The sequence below is a fragment of the Sapajus apella genome, unplaced genomic scaffold (assembly GCF_009761245.1).
Source record: "Sapajus apella isolate SASKATOON/1434 unplaced genomic scaffold, GSC_monkey_1.0 scaffold4, whole genome shotgun sequence".
NCBI lineage: Eukaryota > Metazoa > Chordata > Mammalia > Primates > Cebidae > Sapajus > Sapajus apella.
This window is the reverse complement of record NW_022436944.1, coordinates 52,768,026-52,786,607: the sequence shown is the minus strand read 5'-3', so window position 1 is coordinate 52,786,607 and position 18,582 is coordinate 52,768,026. Positions and strand designations below refer to the sequence as shown.

At 46.0% G+C, this 18,582-nt stretch overlaps 1 protein-coding gene across 1 annotated transcript in view; it reads right to left on the bottom strand.

Annotated features, from left to right (window-relative positions):
• Positions 1-1,199: 1,199 nt before the first annotated feature.
• CRTAP (cartilage associated protein) overlaps positions 1,200-18,582 on the bottom strand; it is a 35,780-nt gene continuing 18,397 nt past the window's right edge. Inside the window, exons 5-7 of the mRNA XM_032268894.1 lie at positions 16,125-16,270; positions 14,238-14,321; positions 1,200-5,697 (exon numbers count right to left, since the gene is read on the bottom strand). Of these exons, the coding sequence (XP_032124785.1) occupies positions 5,644-5,697; positions 14,238-14,321; positions 16,125-16,270 (284 nt within the window). The 3' untranslated portion in view covers positions 1,200-5,643. The remainder of the gene's footprint in view (positions 5,698-14,237; positions 14,322-16,124; positions 16,271-18,582) is intronic.

Sequence of the window (18,582 nt, the reverse complement as noted above, 5' to 3'; positions counted from 1 at the left end):
GCATGACTGCTGTTGACAGTCATCCCTGAAGATGCTTTGGGTCCTTGTTTGAAACAGATTCCAAATGTTTTTCCTAGTGGGATCCCAGATCTCCTCTGAAAGACAATCCTCCTGGGGAAAGGCATGAGCCTTTACTGTCTGATGGGATCTCAGCCAGCTCTTGGCTCACGGCTAGCAAGGACCACTCCTCCTGCGTGAGACTTTGTTAGATGAATGTCAGAAATGTCACAGACCTGAGAAAACAGTGCTCATTACAACATAGGTTCTAGAATGTGGTTAAGACATCCCTGTCCAGTGGATAGAATAGTAAATAGAAAGTAAGCAAAGTAAAACATTTAATGTGATGTTAAAAAAAAAAAAAGCTTTTGGTTTCAGCTATTTTCTGAGTTCTAATTTTCAACAACAGTGAGACAGTACATACCATCCTAACCCAACAGGGGAGGCAGAAAAAGACATCAGCAATGGTATTTGGAGTTCGGCCTACCAACTGCCACCCTACAGTGGGAAACACAACTCTGGAATCTACCTTGTGTCTGTTGGCCAAACTGCTTAATTCCTCCCTGCTTTCTTCTTATAAAACGAGGCACTAATATCTTACCAGCTCTAAGACGATATACAGCCAACGCACTCATTCATTCCACCAGCAACGAAAGCCACCTATTTGTGCGGGGACAGTGTCAGGTACCAGGATATGTCACTGTTCACGTGCTGGCCCTAGATGGAAACCACTCTAAGGATAACTGTGGCTGCTCCTGATTCTTATTTCTGGGATAGGTGTGGCTGAGTCAAGGCAAAGCCAGGCTGTCGTGGTGTCCTCTCTTTCAGGGAGATGACATGGGGACAGGCCTGGGGATCAGTCTTGCCCCTGGCTGCAGGCACAGGAAGTCCAATGCATAAAACTTTTGGCTGAGGCTTACTTAAGGTTCCTAGCCTTTTTTTCCTTCTCTCCCTTGTACATAGTTTAAACTCTCCACACTAGGTCATTCAGGCCTGGAGTCACCAGAAAAAAAGAAGTCACTGTTTCTGGGATGGCAGACGATCAAGAGTTCCGACAGCTGCGATGAAGGATTAGTTGTGGGTTTTTCTCAGTGCCTTGCTACAAACTGTGTTGCAGTTCCATGTTCCGACGCTATTAAATAATGTTTTCTCTGGCACCGGTCCACCTTTTCCCTACAGTTTAAGTATTGATTTTTTTTTTAACTGAAGTAGCTTCGGTTTACAGCTCACATTTAAAACTTAGAAACGTTATTTCCATGAATGTTGGCAGAAAGTGGCCACTGTTGATTTCACCAGCAGTCATAATAAACTCCTTCCCACTGACAATCTAACAAATCATTTTCTGTTTGCCACTGAGTTGGGTCCAATAAAATTTTTGTGCTCTTAAAATTCCCCTAATAAGAACTCCAGAAAGCACACATTTCCTTCCTAAGGCAGCCCTTGCAGTCGGGGCTCGCAGTGGCTCTCTTTCTGGATTCCAGAGGTGAGCACAACAGGTTGGTTGTAGTAATTAGAAAGTCTCGAAAATCAGGAAGGAATCAGCATGCTGCATACGTCGGTATGTGCTCGTTTCGGCCAATCCGTCACTTTTAAACACGTGTGTGCACACAAACCTCCCCTCAGCCCTTCACTTCTCCACAAGTCAAGCGTGACCAGAAGCAATGGCCACGAGGAGTCTCTTTAGACCCTTCCCAGTGGGTGCCTCCTGCTTGGATGCCCTGAGTGGCAATGGGGCTGGACAGATGCCCCACCATGATGGGCAGCCTCCCCACCAGCCTGCAGAACCAAACAGTGACCACTGAGCTCCATGCTGGTGGGTCAGAGGACAAGCGAGCATCTTCGGGCAGGCCTGGAAGCTCCCGCAAAGCGTACAAATGGGTTTGTTTTTTTCAAGACAGGCCAGACTGAGGCTGAACCAACAGGCTCTCAATCCAGGAATCTTGTAGGCTTTTCCAAGAAACACACTCCGGGAGGCACCGGGTTGTGAGCACAGCCTGCACATGAGGGTTTCACGGCAGGTTTGGAAGAACCAGCCCACTTTTTTTTTTTTAAGGTTAGTTTGGTTTCCTTTGAAATAAAAATTTTGGTAACTCAGCTCCACAGCCTTCAATCAAAGCAAAGTACTGACAATACTGACTATACTACCACCGGGGTCCTGGAGGGACATCGCAAGGGTAGGGACGGAGGTGCTTTTCAATCCCCAGTGAAAGGAGGCCACGTTCAGAGAGTGAACGAGGACCCCCCACCATGCCAACTCAACCCATAGGCAGAACAACGTCATGTACACAAAGCTCACCCCAGGCTCACAATCCGAGGACCCAACGGGACCTCTGCAGGGCACAGAGGTGGAGTGAGTCACAACAGCCAGCCCATCCTGGCTCCCTGCAGCGTCAGCTTTCATTTTCTCATGCAGCTGGGAAGGACACCGCAGCCCGGGGCTCTAAGGGGAGTTCACGGCTGCCGGGCACGCTATTTACAGACTCAGGAATCCCGGAGCAGGGCGTCCATTCACTGGGTCCCCCATTACTTTCTAGTGCTATCTCATCATCTCTTCCCCACTGAGTTCAAAAGGAAGTTTGGTGGAGTAGAGGGTGGGGTGAGGAAGGAGGGCCCAGCATCCCATGGGCAAAGGCCATCTCCCCCAGCAGGAAGCCACATAAGGTCTGACGCATTGCTGGGACTGGGAGGCTGCTATGGACATGGTGCCTCCACCAGTAATAACACTGACACCGCCCCGCCACCGGAGTACAGACTGTGGACGTGGGCCACTTCAGCCCAAGACAGAAGTGGTAGGGGACTGTCCTGGGTGGGGTACCCTCAAAGGAGAACCTGACACAGGGATTCTTGTGCAGGTGAATGAGGATGTGGTGTCAGGAGGGATGAGGGAAGCAGGATAGAGCTGAAAGAGAAACAGAAGGATGTGCCCGAGTTCTCCTGATAGTACAGTGTTCCGGGGGATAAGGGAAGCCCAGAAAACACAGGACATATGAGTGTTCCACCCCAGTTCACCACCACTACACAAAAACGCACTCTATCCTTTAATCCCTCCCAGGCGATTGTAGGAAAAGCCTTGTTTCCCAAATGCTGTGTTTTTCCCCTCTTGCCTTCGCCCCTGGAGGGGCCCAACTACACAACTGGCTTATTTGGAGAAGGGAATGAGGTTGAATACAGAAAGCTCAGCTTCCAGAACACCATACCCTCCTGGCTTTCTCTGACCTTAAGATAACTCCTTCTCAGTCTCTGGCTGACTTCCCATTTCCCAGAGAGCCCAAGGACTCCGTCCATAGCTCTTTTCTGCTGCTTCTCAGTAATATCGGAGACAATCTCAGCGGCCCCCTCCAGCTGCATGGCTTTAAATGTCACTGACATGCTGAGGTGCCCTGCTGGATCCCTTCATAGAGCCAGTTCCCAGGACCCCTCGCCCCCCAGTACACTATCATGCATGGTGGCTGCCAGATGCTTCCAGTCTCTTCTCCAGAGAACTACCCTCGGCGGAAGCCACGTGCCTTCAAATGTACCCGCACTCCCACAGAACTTCTCACAGCCAATAAAGGACTGATAGAGGCTTTCACAGGGTCCTTCTGAGAGTACCCCCCACAATAAAGCAAGCGCATTCAGATCCTCGTCATGGGCTCTGCTGCAGACCTGACCTGAGAAAACTCTCCACTTGGATGTGCAGCCTGAAGCTCCCACCCCAACCACAGACAGCCCGCTTTGCACCACATTCCTTACTCGCCCAGCCCGTCCTTCCCTGTGTCAGTAAATGGTAATTCCATCTTTCCTGTTCTTCAGGCCACAAACCTTAATGTCACCAAGAACTCTTCTTTCTCTTCCACTCCACATTCAACCTCTCCGCAAATCCCATTGGCTCTGCTTTTAAAATAAATCTAGCTAAGTGACCACTGCCGCTGCTGTGGACCGAGCCCAAGACTGGAATCTCACGGAAGCTTCCTAGCAGGTCTTCCCTCTGACTTCTGCCCTTGTCCACTCAGGTTTTTCACAGTATGGCAGCTAGAATGACCCTTGCAAAATATAAATCAATCAAGGCACTCCTCTGTTCAAATTCCCCAGTGGCCCTTATATCACTCAGCAGAAGCCAGGTCAAGGCCCTCCACCATCTGACCTCCTCCCCAGCCCTCTCTCCTTCCATTCTCCTCTGCCCACACCCCTGCTCAGCCTCCCTGCTCTTCCCTGACCATGCAAGCAGGTTCTCGCTTTGGGGCACCGCACATGCTGTTCCTCTGCCTGGACTGCCTTGCCAGGACCACTTCTCTAGCATCTCTGCTCCAATGTCACATTCCCAGTGAGGCCTTCCCTGAACACTCCATTTAAAACTGCAGCCTCATGGCCAGGATTCCATGCCCTGCCCCTGCCACTGCTTTACTTTTCTCCATAGCAATTATCACTATATGATACATCGTATATATTTACATATATATATAAATATATATATTTATTTGTATATATTTATTCCTATGTATTGGTTTTCTCTTTCTCCCTGTAGAACGTAAGCTCCATGAGCACAGGGAACTTTCCCTGTTATTCTGTGAAGTATCTCTAGTGCCCAGGTCAATGCCTAGCACATAGTAGGTACTCAATAAATATTTACTGAAAGAATGAATGAAACTAGACAGTTCTGGCTTTCTTCCTTTTCCAACGTAGAGCCTTATAACTAAGCATTGTCCTCACATCAGCTCAGCCAACTGTTGTGATTTTGGAGACGTTAAAGCGTTGGGTAAAAGCCGCATTGCTGTACTCTACACTATCCAACTTGTTTTTCAGGGGATGCTAGAGCTGGTACAAGTCAGACCACGTGAAGGCCATCATGAGGCTGGAGAAGTTTGGCCTTTGTCTTCCCCTCTCTTTCCTGGATGGGGAGAAAGGAGACTAAAATCTGGAAGAGCAAAGAAGCCAAAGGAGGTTTTCACAGTTACCATCTTTTAGGAATTTTTTCTTATTTAAAAAATAATACTGATTTTCTGGGAAAAAAAAAAGAAAAGTCAGGGAAGACTGTCCTTCAAACCAAAATGGTGAGAAAGGCAGGCATGAGCATGGGAAAGACAAGTGTGAACATGAGGAAGACAGGGGTGAAGGTGTGAAAACAGACGTGAGGATAAGACAGGTGTAAAGGTAAGAAAGAGGCTGGCACTGTGGCTCACGCCTATAATCCCAGCACTGTGGGAGGCCAAGGCAGGTGGATCACCTGGGTCAAGAGTTCAAGACCAGCCTGGCCAACATGGCAAAACCCCGTCTCTACTAAAAATATAAAATTAGCCAGGCATAATGGTGGGCGCCTGTAATCCCAGATACCTGGGAGGCTAGGCAGGAGAAGCGCTTGAACCTGGGAGGCGGAGGCTGCAGTAAGATGAGCTCGCACCACTGCACTCCAGCCTGGGCAACACAGCAAGACTCCGTCTCAAAAAAAAAAAAAGGTGAGAAAGATAGGTGTGAACACGAGGTGGCAGGTGTGAAGACGGGAAAGGCAGGCTCACCCCGGTGACATGTAGTGAGAGAGATGGGGGCTTCCCTCTCACTTCAGAGAGTAAAGGGAAGGCTCTGCGGTATCAACAACCTTGGCTGTTGGGAAAAGGACAAAGAATCTGTGTGTCCTGAACATCGCGAGGAAGTCTCTTCGGTTGCTGTGGGCTAGCTGGTCTCCTCCAGTTCCAAGAGATCGTCCACATACTCCACAACTTCTCCCTGTAAGAGACAACAGGACAACTCTGCTAAATGGGCTGCTGGACTTTTAAAAGTGCTGATGGGCAGGAACCGTATCCCAAGAGGCCACTGCCACTGTCTGCTCTGGCTGAAACAGATTTTCTCTGGGACCCAGAGGACCCGATTTCTCCCTGTGGAGGGGACCTCAGCTTCCACTCCATTTGAACTTGGTATCAAGTGCTTGGCGAGACCTGCCAACAGACCGTGTGAAGCAGACAGCCCAGCCCCACTGTGGACGGTTCTACCAAGTGGCCCTCCTGTGCGCACCTCGGCCCACTCCCCTGCCTCCCCTCTCATGAGCACGTCTCCCACAGGTACACTTTCTGCCTGTTCCCTTTCTGCCCTGACCACCAGACCACAAGCTTCTCAAGGACCAGGGCCTGGGTTGAGTTTTCTTCCCCAGAGCCCAGCACACAGAAGGTGCTCAATAAATGTGTTGAAGGACGCATGGCTGAGTGCTGCATGCATATTGCTAGTGTGACTGAAGCAATCACTCCTCTTACAGGAGAGATGCATGGTGACAGTGGGATTCACCTGCCCAGTGATGGTACCGGGAGCCCACCTGCTCCCTCCTTCTGCAGTCAGCCTTACACTTCAACTTGAAGCAGCCCAGGACCCTTCCCAATTTCTTTCTCTGCACTGACTTCTCTCCTACAACCCTCCTGGACCACTAGCTGATGACACCCATTCTCTTTTCTGCAGAGAATGAATGAATGACCAAGGCTGAGGCCCCTTCCATAAGAGTCAGCACAGACCCGCCCCACCACCCCTGCTAAAGCTTGACCTCCTTCACTGAGCTCACCATCCCAGGCCAAGAGCCTGTTTGCTCTGTTTGATGTTTGAACACAGAGAAATTTATAAAAATCTCAGCATTTGAGAAGAACTGGAAAACCTATCAAGTACACGAGACACAAATGGGGGTCTTCGTATGATCATCAAATACTTCTACTGTGTCATGCCTGGGATTAGAAACTCAAATTGTGGGAGAACACTGCAGTTTGGAAAAAGTGTTCCTTCAGTTGCTTTCTAGATCCCAGAAGGAAAACATGGCATAGCAGAGGGATGACGTGTATAGCCATGACTTCATGACTTCTGTTAGGGAGTTACCATATCCTGCTGTGTGTCTGTTGTGACTTGTGGGATGATGGTATTGTTTGCTTTTAGCTCACTACTAATAAGTGCCCGAGGCAGCACAGATGAAAGAAATGCACCCCCCGCATGGCTGTTGTTGTGAACGCTGCTGGGGCCTCGCTCAGATCTCCATCCCAGTGCCCCCATCCCCAACTCCTGCATGCTAATGGCCAGCAGCTGCTCCGTTCTCTGGGCAATTACCTTTGGCTAAAAATAACAACAACAAGAGCAGCAGCAGTCTTGCCAGGGAGGTTACACACCAGCCTTTCCTGGCAACGAAGAACAAATGACAGACTGCTAAGGACAACCAGAAAAGGCAGGAACAACTCCATGATGCAACTCATGTTCCAGGGTCCCCTGCAGGAGCAGGCGAAGCTGGACTCCAGCGGAGACCACATATTTGTTGAGCTCCTTCCTCTGCCCCTCACTCCACCCCTACCTGAGAGCAGTCCCTCAATAAATCATTCCAACAAATTCTAATTCTTTTGGACTTCCCTGAAGCAAACAACCATCAGAACCCGAAACTTGAAGCATCTATTTCAGCCTGTTTTTAAAAGTTTCTGAAACGGTAACAAACCTCTGCAAAATTTTGAACCAGTGTGTAGACTTTCAGGAGTGCTTATACACATTCCAACGCCAGAAAGACAATGAGGAAGAACGCCACACATAGTGGCCGCTCAAGTGGACTGATGCTGTGTTTCAAAGTCGAATTACGTCCTTTGGAAAATGGAAGGATTAAACGAAGAATTTTATGATTTTGGTTATATTTTCATTTCAAAGTATTACTTGCCATAATTTGGTATATAGTAAGAAAATGGTTCATTCTTTAGAGATGGATTAGTTCTTTCACAATTGTAAAGCCTCAATTAATAAGCAAACTACTCCAGAACCTTCAACAAAGTCCTTTTATCTTGAAAGTGCCAAGTCCAAGAATCCCAGGAATTTTAAAGCCTGCAGTAAGCTTGGTGTGTTCATTGGATGATTACTAACCTTCTGTGTGACTATGAGCAAGCCACTCTATCTTTCTGAGTTTTGAGTTTGTTGCCTTATCTGTGACATGAGAGTTTTACTGAATCTTGTCAAAAATCTCTTCATGTTCTAATACCCAGGATTTTCTTTCTACATATGTCGTTCTTGAACATCAGAAGTCTTCAAAATGTTCACAGCTTTAGACCAGGAATTTCACAACTGGGAATTTTTCCTAAGAACATTATTAGAGAAGAAGTAAACAATTTAGTCCCTGCTGTGCTATTTGTAAAAGCGAAAAGCTGGAAGCCAACTGAAGGCCTACAAAAAGGCTATAATCCTAAACAATCTGTATCACGTAATATTAGCCACTAAAAAGTCATGTTTATAATGCATGTTAACTCACGAGGGAAACAAAAATCATGGGACCATCTCAACAGATGCAGAAAAAGCATTTGATGAAATTCAACACAACTTCATGATAAAAAAAAACATTCAACAAATTAGAAATAGAACTTCCTCAACCTGATAAGGGGTACCTACAAAAAACCCACAGCTAATACCGTATTCTCACATTTAACGCTAAAGGACTGTATGCTTTTTCCTTTTAAGATTGGGAACAGGCCGGGCACGGTGGCTCATGTTTATCATCCCAGCACTTTGGGAGGCCGAGAAGGGCGGATCACCTGAGGTCAGCAGTTCGAGACCAACCTGGCCAATGTGGTGAAACCCCACCTCTAAAATAAAAAAATAAAAAAACTGGACACAAGACAAGCATGCTCACTCTCTCCACTTCCTTTTTTTTTTTTTTTTTTCCTCCAGAGAGACAGGGTCTCACTCTGTCACCTAGTCTGGAGTGCAATGGCATGCTCATGGCTCACTGTACCCTCCAACTCCTGGGCTCCAGAAATCCTCCCACGTTAGCTTCCCGAGTAGCTAGGACTATAGATGTGCATCATCATATTTAGCTAATTTTTTTTTAGACAGGCTCTCACTGTGTCACCCAGGCTAGAGGGCAGTGGTGTGATCTCGGCTCACTGCAACCGCCACCTCCTGGGTACAAGCGATTCTTGTGCCACAGCCTCATGAGTAGCTGGGATTACAGGCATGTGCCACCACACCCAGCTAATTTTTTTGTATTTTTAGTAGAGACAAGGTTTTGCCCGGTTGTCCAGGCTGATCTGAAACTCCCAATCTCAGGTGATCTGCCCACCTCAGCTTCCCAAAGTGCTGGGATTACAGGCATGAGCCACCACGCCTGGCCTTATTTTTTTATTTTTTGTAGAGATGGGGTCTTGCTATGTTGCCCAGGCTGGTCTCAAACTCCTGGGCTCAAGTGATCCTTCCACCTCAGCCTCCCAAAGTGCTGGAATTACAGGCATGAACCCCTGTGCCAGGCCCACTCTCTCTCCTTCTATTCAATATAGTACTAGAGGTTTTAACTAGAACAATTAGGCAAGAAAAATAATATACACACACACACACACAAATATGTAAGTTCATATACAAAATCTTTTGTATTTCTCTATTGTTTCAGAATATGACCAAAAATGAAAATATAAAAACAATTTCATTTATAATAGCATTAAAAAGAATAAAATGCTTGAAAACTGGGGGTTAGAATTTATTTTAACTTTTTAAAAAAAGAATAGAATGTTTAACAATAACAAAATAAGAAAACACTGTGAAAGGAATTAAAGAAAATCCAAATAAGTGAAAAGACTTCTCAGGTTCACGGATCAGAAGACAATATTAAGGTGCCAATGCTACCCAAAGAGATATAGGAGTTCAGTGGGATTCCTATAAAAAAAATCCAGCTGCCTTTTGCAAAAACTGAAAAGCTGAACCTATAATTCATATGGAAATATAAAGGACCCAAAATAGCCAAAATACTCTTGGAAAAGAAGAACAATGTTGGAGGACTCACACTTCAAATTTCAAAATGAAGCTACAGTAATCTGATCTTGGTCCAAAGTCCATGTAATTTATTAAAAAAAAAAAAAAAGATACAGTAATGAAGGCAGCGTAGTACTAACCCAAGGACATAAAGCTACATGAGCGGTAGAGACTGAGAGTCCAGGAAAAACCTTCACATTTATGCTCAATTGACTTCTTTCAGGAGCACCAAGACATTTCAATGGTGAAAAGTGTTTTCAACAAATAATGCTGTAACAACTGGATAGTCACATTCAAGACAATGAAACTAGACCTCTTCCTCACATCAGACATAAAAATAACTCCAAATGGGTTGTAAATTTAAATGCAGGAGTTAAAACTACTAAAATTATAGGAGTAAAAATCAGGAGTAAATCTCTGTGACCTTGGATTAGGCAATGGCTTCTCAGATAGGACACGCAAAACAAAAGCCACAAAAGAAAAACTAGATAAATTATGTTTCATCGAATTTGAAAACTTGTGCTTCAAGACACCATTTAGAAAGTGGAAAGACAGCCGGGCACGGTGGCTCACGCCTGTAATCCCAGCACTGTGGGAGGCCAAGGCGGGTGATCACGAGGTCAAGAGATCGAGACCATCCTGGTCAACATGGTGAAACCCCGTCTCTACTAAAAAAATACAAAAAATTAGCTGGGCATGGTGGCGCGTGCCTGTAATCCCAGTGACTCAGAAGGCTGAGGCAGGAGAATTGCCTGAACCCAGGAGGCACAGGGTGCGGTGAGCCGAGATCGCGCCATTGCACTCCAGCCTGGGTAACAAGAGCGAAACTCCGTCTCAAAAAAAAAAAAAAAAAAAAAGTGGAAAGACAACCCATGGGTTGTGAGAAAATATCTACAACTCATGTATCTGAGAAGGAGCTTACAACTAGAATATCTAAAGAACTTCTACAACACAATAATAAAAAGATAAGCAACAATTTTAAAGTGGACAAAGGATTTGAATAGACGTTTCTTCAAAGGTACACAAATGCGCAATAGGCACATGGAAGGGTGCTCAGCATCGTTAGTCATTAAGAAAGTGCGAGTCAGACCCACAATGAAATACTACTTCACATCCACTAGCATGGCTATTCATAAAAAAGACAACATGGCGGGCACAGTGGCTCACGCCTGTAATCCCAGCACTTTGGGAGGCAGAGGTGGGCGGATCACAAGGTCAAGAGTTCGATACCAGCCTGGCCAATATGGTGAAACCCCATCTCTACTAAAAATACAAAAATTAGCTAGGTGTGGTCGCAGGTGCCTGTAATCTCAGCTACTTGGGAGGCTGAGGCAGGAGAATGAATGACTTGAACCCGGGAGGTGGAGGTTGCAGTGAGCCGAGATCGCGCCACTGTACTCCAGCCTGGGCAACTAGAGCCAGACTCCATCTCAAAAAAAAAAAAAAAAAGACAATATTAAGTTTTCTGTTACAAATTTGGAACTCTCAGACACTGCTGATAGGAATCTAAATGGTGCAGCCACTTTGAAAAACAGTCTGGCAGTTTCTCAACAGGTTAAACAGTTACCACATGAGCCAGCAATTCCAGTCCTAGGTATGTACCTGATATGGTTTGGATATTTGTCCCCTCCGAATCTCATGGTAAATTGTAATCCCCAATGTTGGGAGTGGGCCCTGGTGGAAGGTGTTTGCATCATGGGGGCAGATTCCTCACAAATGACTTGGTGCTGTCCTCACGATAATAAGTGAGTTCTCACTCTGAGTTCACAAGAGATCTGGTTGTTTAAGAGTGTGGCACCGCTCTTGCCATGTGACATTTGCCAGTTCCCCCTTTGCCACGACCATAAGCTTCCTGAGACCTCACCAGAGGCCAAGCAGATGCTGGCGCCACACTTCCCGTGCCCAGGTAATTTTTAAATTTGCCAGAGAGACAGTCTCACTGTTACTCAGGCTGGTCTTGAACTCCTGGGCTCAAGCAATCCTCCTGCCTTGGCCTCCCAAAGTGCTGGGATTACAGGCATGAGCCACCACACCCAGCCCGGTATTTCTTTACAGTGATACAAAAACAGCCTACACTATACCTATGTATACACTTCTATGTATAAAAAACTGGAAAGCTTATGTCCAAACAAAAACTTGTATACAAATGGTCACGGCATCATTATTCAAAACAGCCAAGAAGTGGAAACAACCCAAACATCCAGCAATTGAAGAACGGATAAACAGAATGTAGTATAACCATACAGAAGAATATGACTTGGTAGTACAAAGTAATAACACAGGTAACACGTTCAACATGGTTGAATTTGAAAACATATGCTCAGTGAAAGAAGCCCCAGTCACAAAAAAACCACATACCACGATTCCTTTTATGTGAAATGTCCACAACACGCAAATCCACAGAAATGCAAAGTAGATTAGAGTGTTCCAGGGGCTGGAAGTGGAGGCAGGAGTGGGAACGTTGGCCCAGAGGAGAGACGGGAGGGGCTTAGCTATGGAGTTTCTTTCGGGGCTGATAAAAATGTTCTGAAGTTAAATAATAATGATGGATGCACAATTTTGTGGATATACTAAGTACCACTGAATTGTACACCTTAAAAAGGAGAATGGTATTGTATGTGAATAATAGCTAAATAAAGCTGTTTTAGAAAAATATAACAAGAGAAACTGCTCATATCAAGTGAAAAAGTCATGAGATACAATTACAGCTGAGCTTACAATGAATATATATTAAAACGGACAAATGTAAAACTTTATAAAACTTTTTTCTATAATAATAAAAAAATGGAAAGATATATACCAACATATCCATAGTAGCTTCTAGATGACTAGGAACTCAACTCCCCCTTTTTTTTTGAGACAGGGTCTTACTCCAATTGCTAAGGCTGGAGGGCAGTAGCCCAATATCAGCCTCAACTTCCCCAGACTCAGGTGATTCTCCCACTTCAGCCTCCCAAGTAGCTGGGACTGCAGGTGCACTCCACCATGCTTGGCTAATTTTTTTTTTTTTTGTATTTTTTTGTAGAGATGGGGTTTCGCCATGTTGTCTAGGCTGGTCTTGAACTCCCAAACTCAAGCAATCCACCTGCTTTGACCTCCCAAATGCTGAGATTACAGGCATGAGCCACCATGCCCAGCCTTTGCCGTACTTTCCAAACCACAGTGGCCAACCTTGTTGGTATCTGGCTGGTGTTCCTTCCTTTATGGAATGGCCCCTGTGGCATCTTGGGATCCTGTCTCGGGCTCTGCTTCAAGGATACCCAAACCAAGACACACGCTTGTGCATCACTTTCGAGTTTATAAAGCATTTCCACATGCAGCAGAGTATTTTATCCTCACAACCCTGGGAAGGCACTATTACTATTCCCATTTTACAGACAAAGAACTGAGACTCAGTTGTGTAATGCCAGTGATGAGTTCATCCATACATATTTGTAGACAGAAAAGAAATCCCGTGAAGATGTCTTATTCAGAGGTACTTCCCCTAAGACGAGAGTTTAGGAAGAGCAGGCCTGGAGGCTCAGGAGACTTGCTGGCTCCATACTCCTCATCTATATAGCGAGGGCTCAGACCAGAGCACGCTCACAGCTCTCTTCGAGCTCCGATAGCTGTCAAATCCCTGGCTTTCTCAGTAAGCATTTGCCAGTGTGCTCCAAACACATCTCTCTAAATACAACCGCTAATGATGGCTTTTCTGTGACCAGGCTGTCGCACCACAAATGACCACTCCATAACCAGTTGAGCAGGGGTCAGAAAAGGGGTCAGCTGAGTAAGATGGAATTGGGAATTTCAAGCAATTCTAGAGAACGATAAAATGCTTACAGTAAAGATGCAGTTTAGAAAAAATAATAGCAACAGTCTAGTAGAAAAATTGGGGTGGGAGTATCCATGTATCTTCAGAGTGCTGAGCGATTAAAAATTCATTGTGTTTTGGCCAGGTGCGGTGGCTCACTCCTGTAATCCCAGCACTTGGGAGTCCAAGGTGGATGGATGACGAGGTCAGGAGATTGAGACCAGCCTGGTCAACATGGTGAAACCCTGTCTCTACTAAAAATACAAAAATTAGCCTGGCATGATGGCGCACACCTGTAGTCTCAGCTACTCAGGAGGCTGAAACAGGAGAATCGCTTGAACCTAGGAGGCGGAGGCTGCAGTGAGCCAAGATCGCGCCACTGCACTCCAGCCTGGGAAACAGCGAGACTCTGACGCAAAAAAAAAAAAAAAATTCACTGTGTTTTTATATAAAGTGAAAAGATGAGAGTAAAATGAACTCTGTGAATTCCTGGAGCATTGCCCCGCACCTGTTTCACTATCAGGAAATGCGCTATTCCTTCCTGGGTTTCCTAGAAAGCTGCTCTTTCCTACGCCAGCGTTCTGACTTTCATTGAAACACTCACAGTAACTGTCTTTCTCAAGGTCCCCTTCTGTTTTTTATTTCAGGGAGGACTCGGCCCTCCAGTGATTTTAGCAAAAGATGTGAGTAATATTTTCTCTGAGCCACCAGACATGTGCTAAGCATGAAAACTTACCTCATCATCATCCATTATATTTTCCTTAGCAAAGTCATACAGCTCCTTCTGGAGTGTCGTCACGTTAAAGAACTGAACTGCTTCCTGTTCAGACACAACAGAGAACAGTTTATATGGCCAAGCTTTTAATCTTAGAACTGGGAGGAGGGAGGAACAGGATATGGGATTTTTTCTAAAGTGATGAAAGTGTTTAAAATTAGATAGCGGTAAAGGTTGCACAACTGTGAATACACTAACAACCACTGAATTATACACTTTAAAAAGGTAAATTCTATCCTACATAAATTATATATCAATTTTTTAAAAAAGAGTGGCCAGTCCTGAGTGGACAATGAATTACTGAAAACCAAAATAGCATATAGAAATCCCAGTGAAAATACAAGTTAAGGGCAAAGATCAATTAGAAAAAATCTTTGGAAACTAATATATAATTAATGGGATTCACTGACAACACAGCTAAGTGCTGAGTTTGCTATCAAGGGAATTAATAGCAATTAATTCCAGGGAACTGTTAAAGAAGAACAATTAAGAAGATATATGGGCCGGGCGCGGTGGCTCAAGCCTGTAATCCCAGCACTTTGGGAGGCCAAGGCGGGTGGATCACGAGGTCAAGAGATCAAGACCATCCTGGTCAACATGGTGAAACCCCATCTCTACTAAAAATACAAAAAATCAGCTGGTCATGGTGGCGTGTGCCTGTAATCCCAGCTACTCAGGAGACTGAGGCAGGAGAATTGCCTGAACCCAGGAAGTGGAAGTTGCGATGAGCCGAGATCCCGCCATTGCACTCCAGCCTGGGTAACAAGAGCAAAACTCTGTCTCAGAAAAAAAAAAAAAAAAAAAAAAAAAGAAGATATATGGGCTGAGAGCAGTGGCTCCCGCCTATAATCCCAGCACTTTGGGAGGCTGAGGTGGGCGGATCACAAGGTCAGGAGTTTGAGACCAGCCTGACCAACATGGCGAAACCCCGTCTCTACTAAATATACAAAAATTAGCCAGTCGTGGTGGTGGGCACCTGTAATCCCAGCAGCTACTCGGGAGGCTGAGGCAGGAGAATCTCTTGAACCCATGTGGTGGAGGTTGCAGTGCGCCAAAATCGTGCCACTGCACTCCAGCCTGGGCAACAGAGCAAGACTCTGTCTCAAAAAAGAAAACAAGAAGATATATGGATGTGACATGGAGAAATATTCATGACAAATTGTTAGAAAGACCAAGAAAGTTGCAAAAAGTTGTAAAACTATGTAAATATGAGCTTTTTATAAAAAATACACAAATACTTACTGTATATATGAGTAAATATATACCTTTAAAGCAGGGGATAAAGAGTAGGTGCAGGCTGGGCGCAGTGGCTCACGCCTGTAATCCCAGCACTTTGAAAGGCTGAGGTGGACAGATCACCTGAGGTCAGGAGTTTGAGACCAGCCTGGCCAATATGGCAAAACCCCATCTCTACTAAAAATACAAAAATTAGCCTGGCGTGGTGATGCACACCTGTAATCCCAGCTATTCGGGAGGCTGAGGCAAGAGAATCGCTTGAATCCGAGAGGTGGAGGTTGCAGTAAGCTGAGATTGTGCCACTGCACTCCAGTCTGGGTGACAGGGCAAGACTCTTGCCCTGTCAAGCAAAAACAAAGAGAAGGTGTAGGATTATAACAGAATTTTGCTTTCCAAGTAACATATTTTTGTATTGTTTGAAATTTGCAGAGTTTTTACAGATTAGGAAATGAAAAGGAAGCGGTAAAATACTAAAACACACACATACGCAAAACTACAGAAAAAAAAATGAGTTTTCCTTTATTTCCAAAATAACCCTTTCTCTCAAGGTACACGGTAGTCTCTGGAAGGCGAGAATGAAGAGAAGAGGGAAGGTGTGGTGCACGGACTTACTGGTCTGGGCTGGAAGTGCTCCTCCGAGAGGCCCCAAGCATCCCTGTGGTACTGGTAATACACCAGGTTCTGCTGCATGACCTTGTCATTCTGATCAAAGAGCAGGTAGCTGACTGCACAGGGGGCTGCATTCTTCAGGTCGTTCACTGGGGTCAGGAAGAAAAGACAAATGAAGAAATCAGCAAACCACGCCCTGTCATTCCTCTCCCCAGATTGGCTTCTAAAGAAAAAGGTCATATGAACAAGCCCATTCTCCACAGTCCTCCTCCAGAGAGCCTGGGGCCGATGGCAGCCCTGGGTGGGCAGCCACAGGCGGGGTCTCCACCGCAGCCTGGAAGCCAGGCTTGAAACTTAGTTCTAGTTAGGCACATGCCTACGGAGAAATGGCTATGTTCTACCTCCAGCTCTGGTGACCCAAGCTGGTCTCAGGTCCCTGGAAGCTGCTGGAAAAAGCTGGACTGTCCTGGGGCTGAGGGAGATAGCAAGGATGCACTCCGCAAACAGGTTTCCCACTTGAGGCCCTCAGCATCTGGGTCCCATCTGGCTGGGACCACAGTCTCCAGACCTAGGTTAGCTCCCCTACGGCTAAACCAGACCTGGAAAACCCAAAGGATGGTGGAGCCTCTGGGCTGGAGGGGTTTGGAAAGTCGCCTGTTTTTGCCAACTCCTGGGGATGGAACTCCCACCTCCAGCCTCTGCGTGGTTTTGCCCACCTATGACAGTACCTTCAGCATAGGGAATTTGCAGGGCTTGGGTTCTGTCTTACGAGTGCAGGGTAAGGAGGGCGAGGTGATGAGACACAAGCCCCAGGTATTTATTCTGGCACATTCCACTCTAATACACACCAAAGTACCTTTGCTAAAACTGCGGTTGGCCAGAGCAGCCAGAGCTTGGGTATGAATACATTGTGCCACCCAGTGGCGGTTTCCTGTAATGACTACTTTAAAGCCAGCCCTTAGGGGCACTCTTCAAATATAAATACCACCACCTGCCCTCAAGCAATGTGGTATGGTAGGCAGTCTAGAAAAAATTCAAAACGGGGCGGAGTTTCAGGAAGCTAATTTCAGGAAGCACATTTCATTCATACTGTTGATCCCGGAAAGCAAAGATTTCCTGGGAAGCAGCAAGCATAGCTAGAGGCCTCAGTCTACCAGTGTTGATAGCCTTTCCCACGGTTTCTGATATGCAGGGCGATTTTCACGGCATGTGAGAATTTCAGAGGGCAGGGGAGCTGCCAGAGCCTGGATGTGTCCAGAACACTTCTAAATTCCCAGTGTTCTAGCTTTGTACATTTAGAACCAAGCCATGCTCAGTAAGCTAGAAGACCTATGGCTTTTTATATTTATATAATACATATTCTTTTTCCTTTTTTGACCTTCAGGATGCAAGGCTTACCCTGTGTCCTGAAGAGGATGGGAGGAAAGATAAAGAGGAAACCCAAGAAAAACCACAATTACCACAGTGGGAAAGGAGGGCTAAGGCCACGATCACCTCTCTCCCTCTTCCCAGGGCACCCTGAGACCAGCCAATCCCAAGTGTGAAGGGGTGACCCAGGCATCTACTCTAGCCAGAAGCCTGCCACCGCTAGACCCTGGCACTTCACTAGAGCAGAAGAGTTCCTGCTGCCACTGTCCCTAATAATTCTCCTGTGCTTGGAACCGAATTGCCACTTAAACAAATGGCCCTTGGCAAAGTCAGGTACAGGAAGAGGAGGAAGAGCCAAAACACACAGGCTCTGAAGTCTAATCCTGAACTCCCTTCTCATTGTCCACTAGAACGTTCTGATTGAGAAACTCCCATTTCAGGTCAAGGGAGGACCAATTAGAATGAAACTAACAGGCCAGGAGCAGTGGCTCACACCTGTAATCCCAGCACTTTGGGAGGCCAAAGTGGGTGGATCGCTTGAGGTCAGGAGTTCAAGACCAGTCTGCCAACATGGTGAAACTACATCTCTACTAAAAATACAAAAAAAAAAAAAAAAAAAAATTAGCCAGGCATGGTGGCACATGCCTGTAATCCCAACTACTCAGGAAGCTGAGGAAGGAGAATCACTTGAACCCAGGAGGCAGAGGTTGCAGTGAGTCAAGATCATGCCACTGCACTCCAGCCTGGGCAACAGAGCAAGATCCTATCTCAAAAAAAAAAAAAAAAGGAAAAAAAAGAAACTTTACAGTCTGAAAAGTAAAGCCAGTGGTGAGGAGGAAGGGAAATAATAACAAAAACAAACACACAGTTTGCTGCGTGCCAGTGCGGGAATACCCCAGACAGTTCACATCTACTAACTCAGTAGTCCCCAAGACAATCTATGAAGTTAGTGGTACAACCTCTACTCACAGACGAGGAAACTAAAGTGCAGAGAAGCTAGCAAGTGACGAGGCTGAAAACGGACCCCAGCAGCACGGCTGCAGGCTCTGCCCTCAATCACTAAGCCAAGCTCCCTTTTTGTGCAAAGCATGGC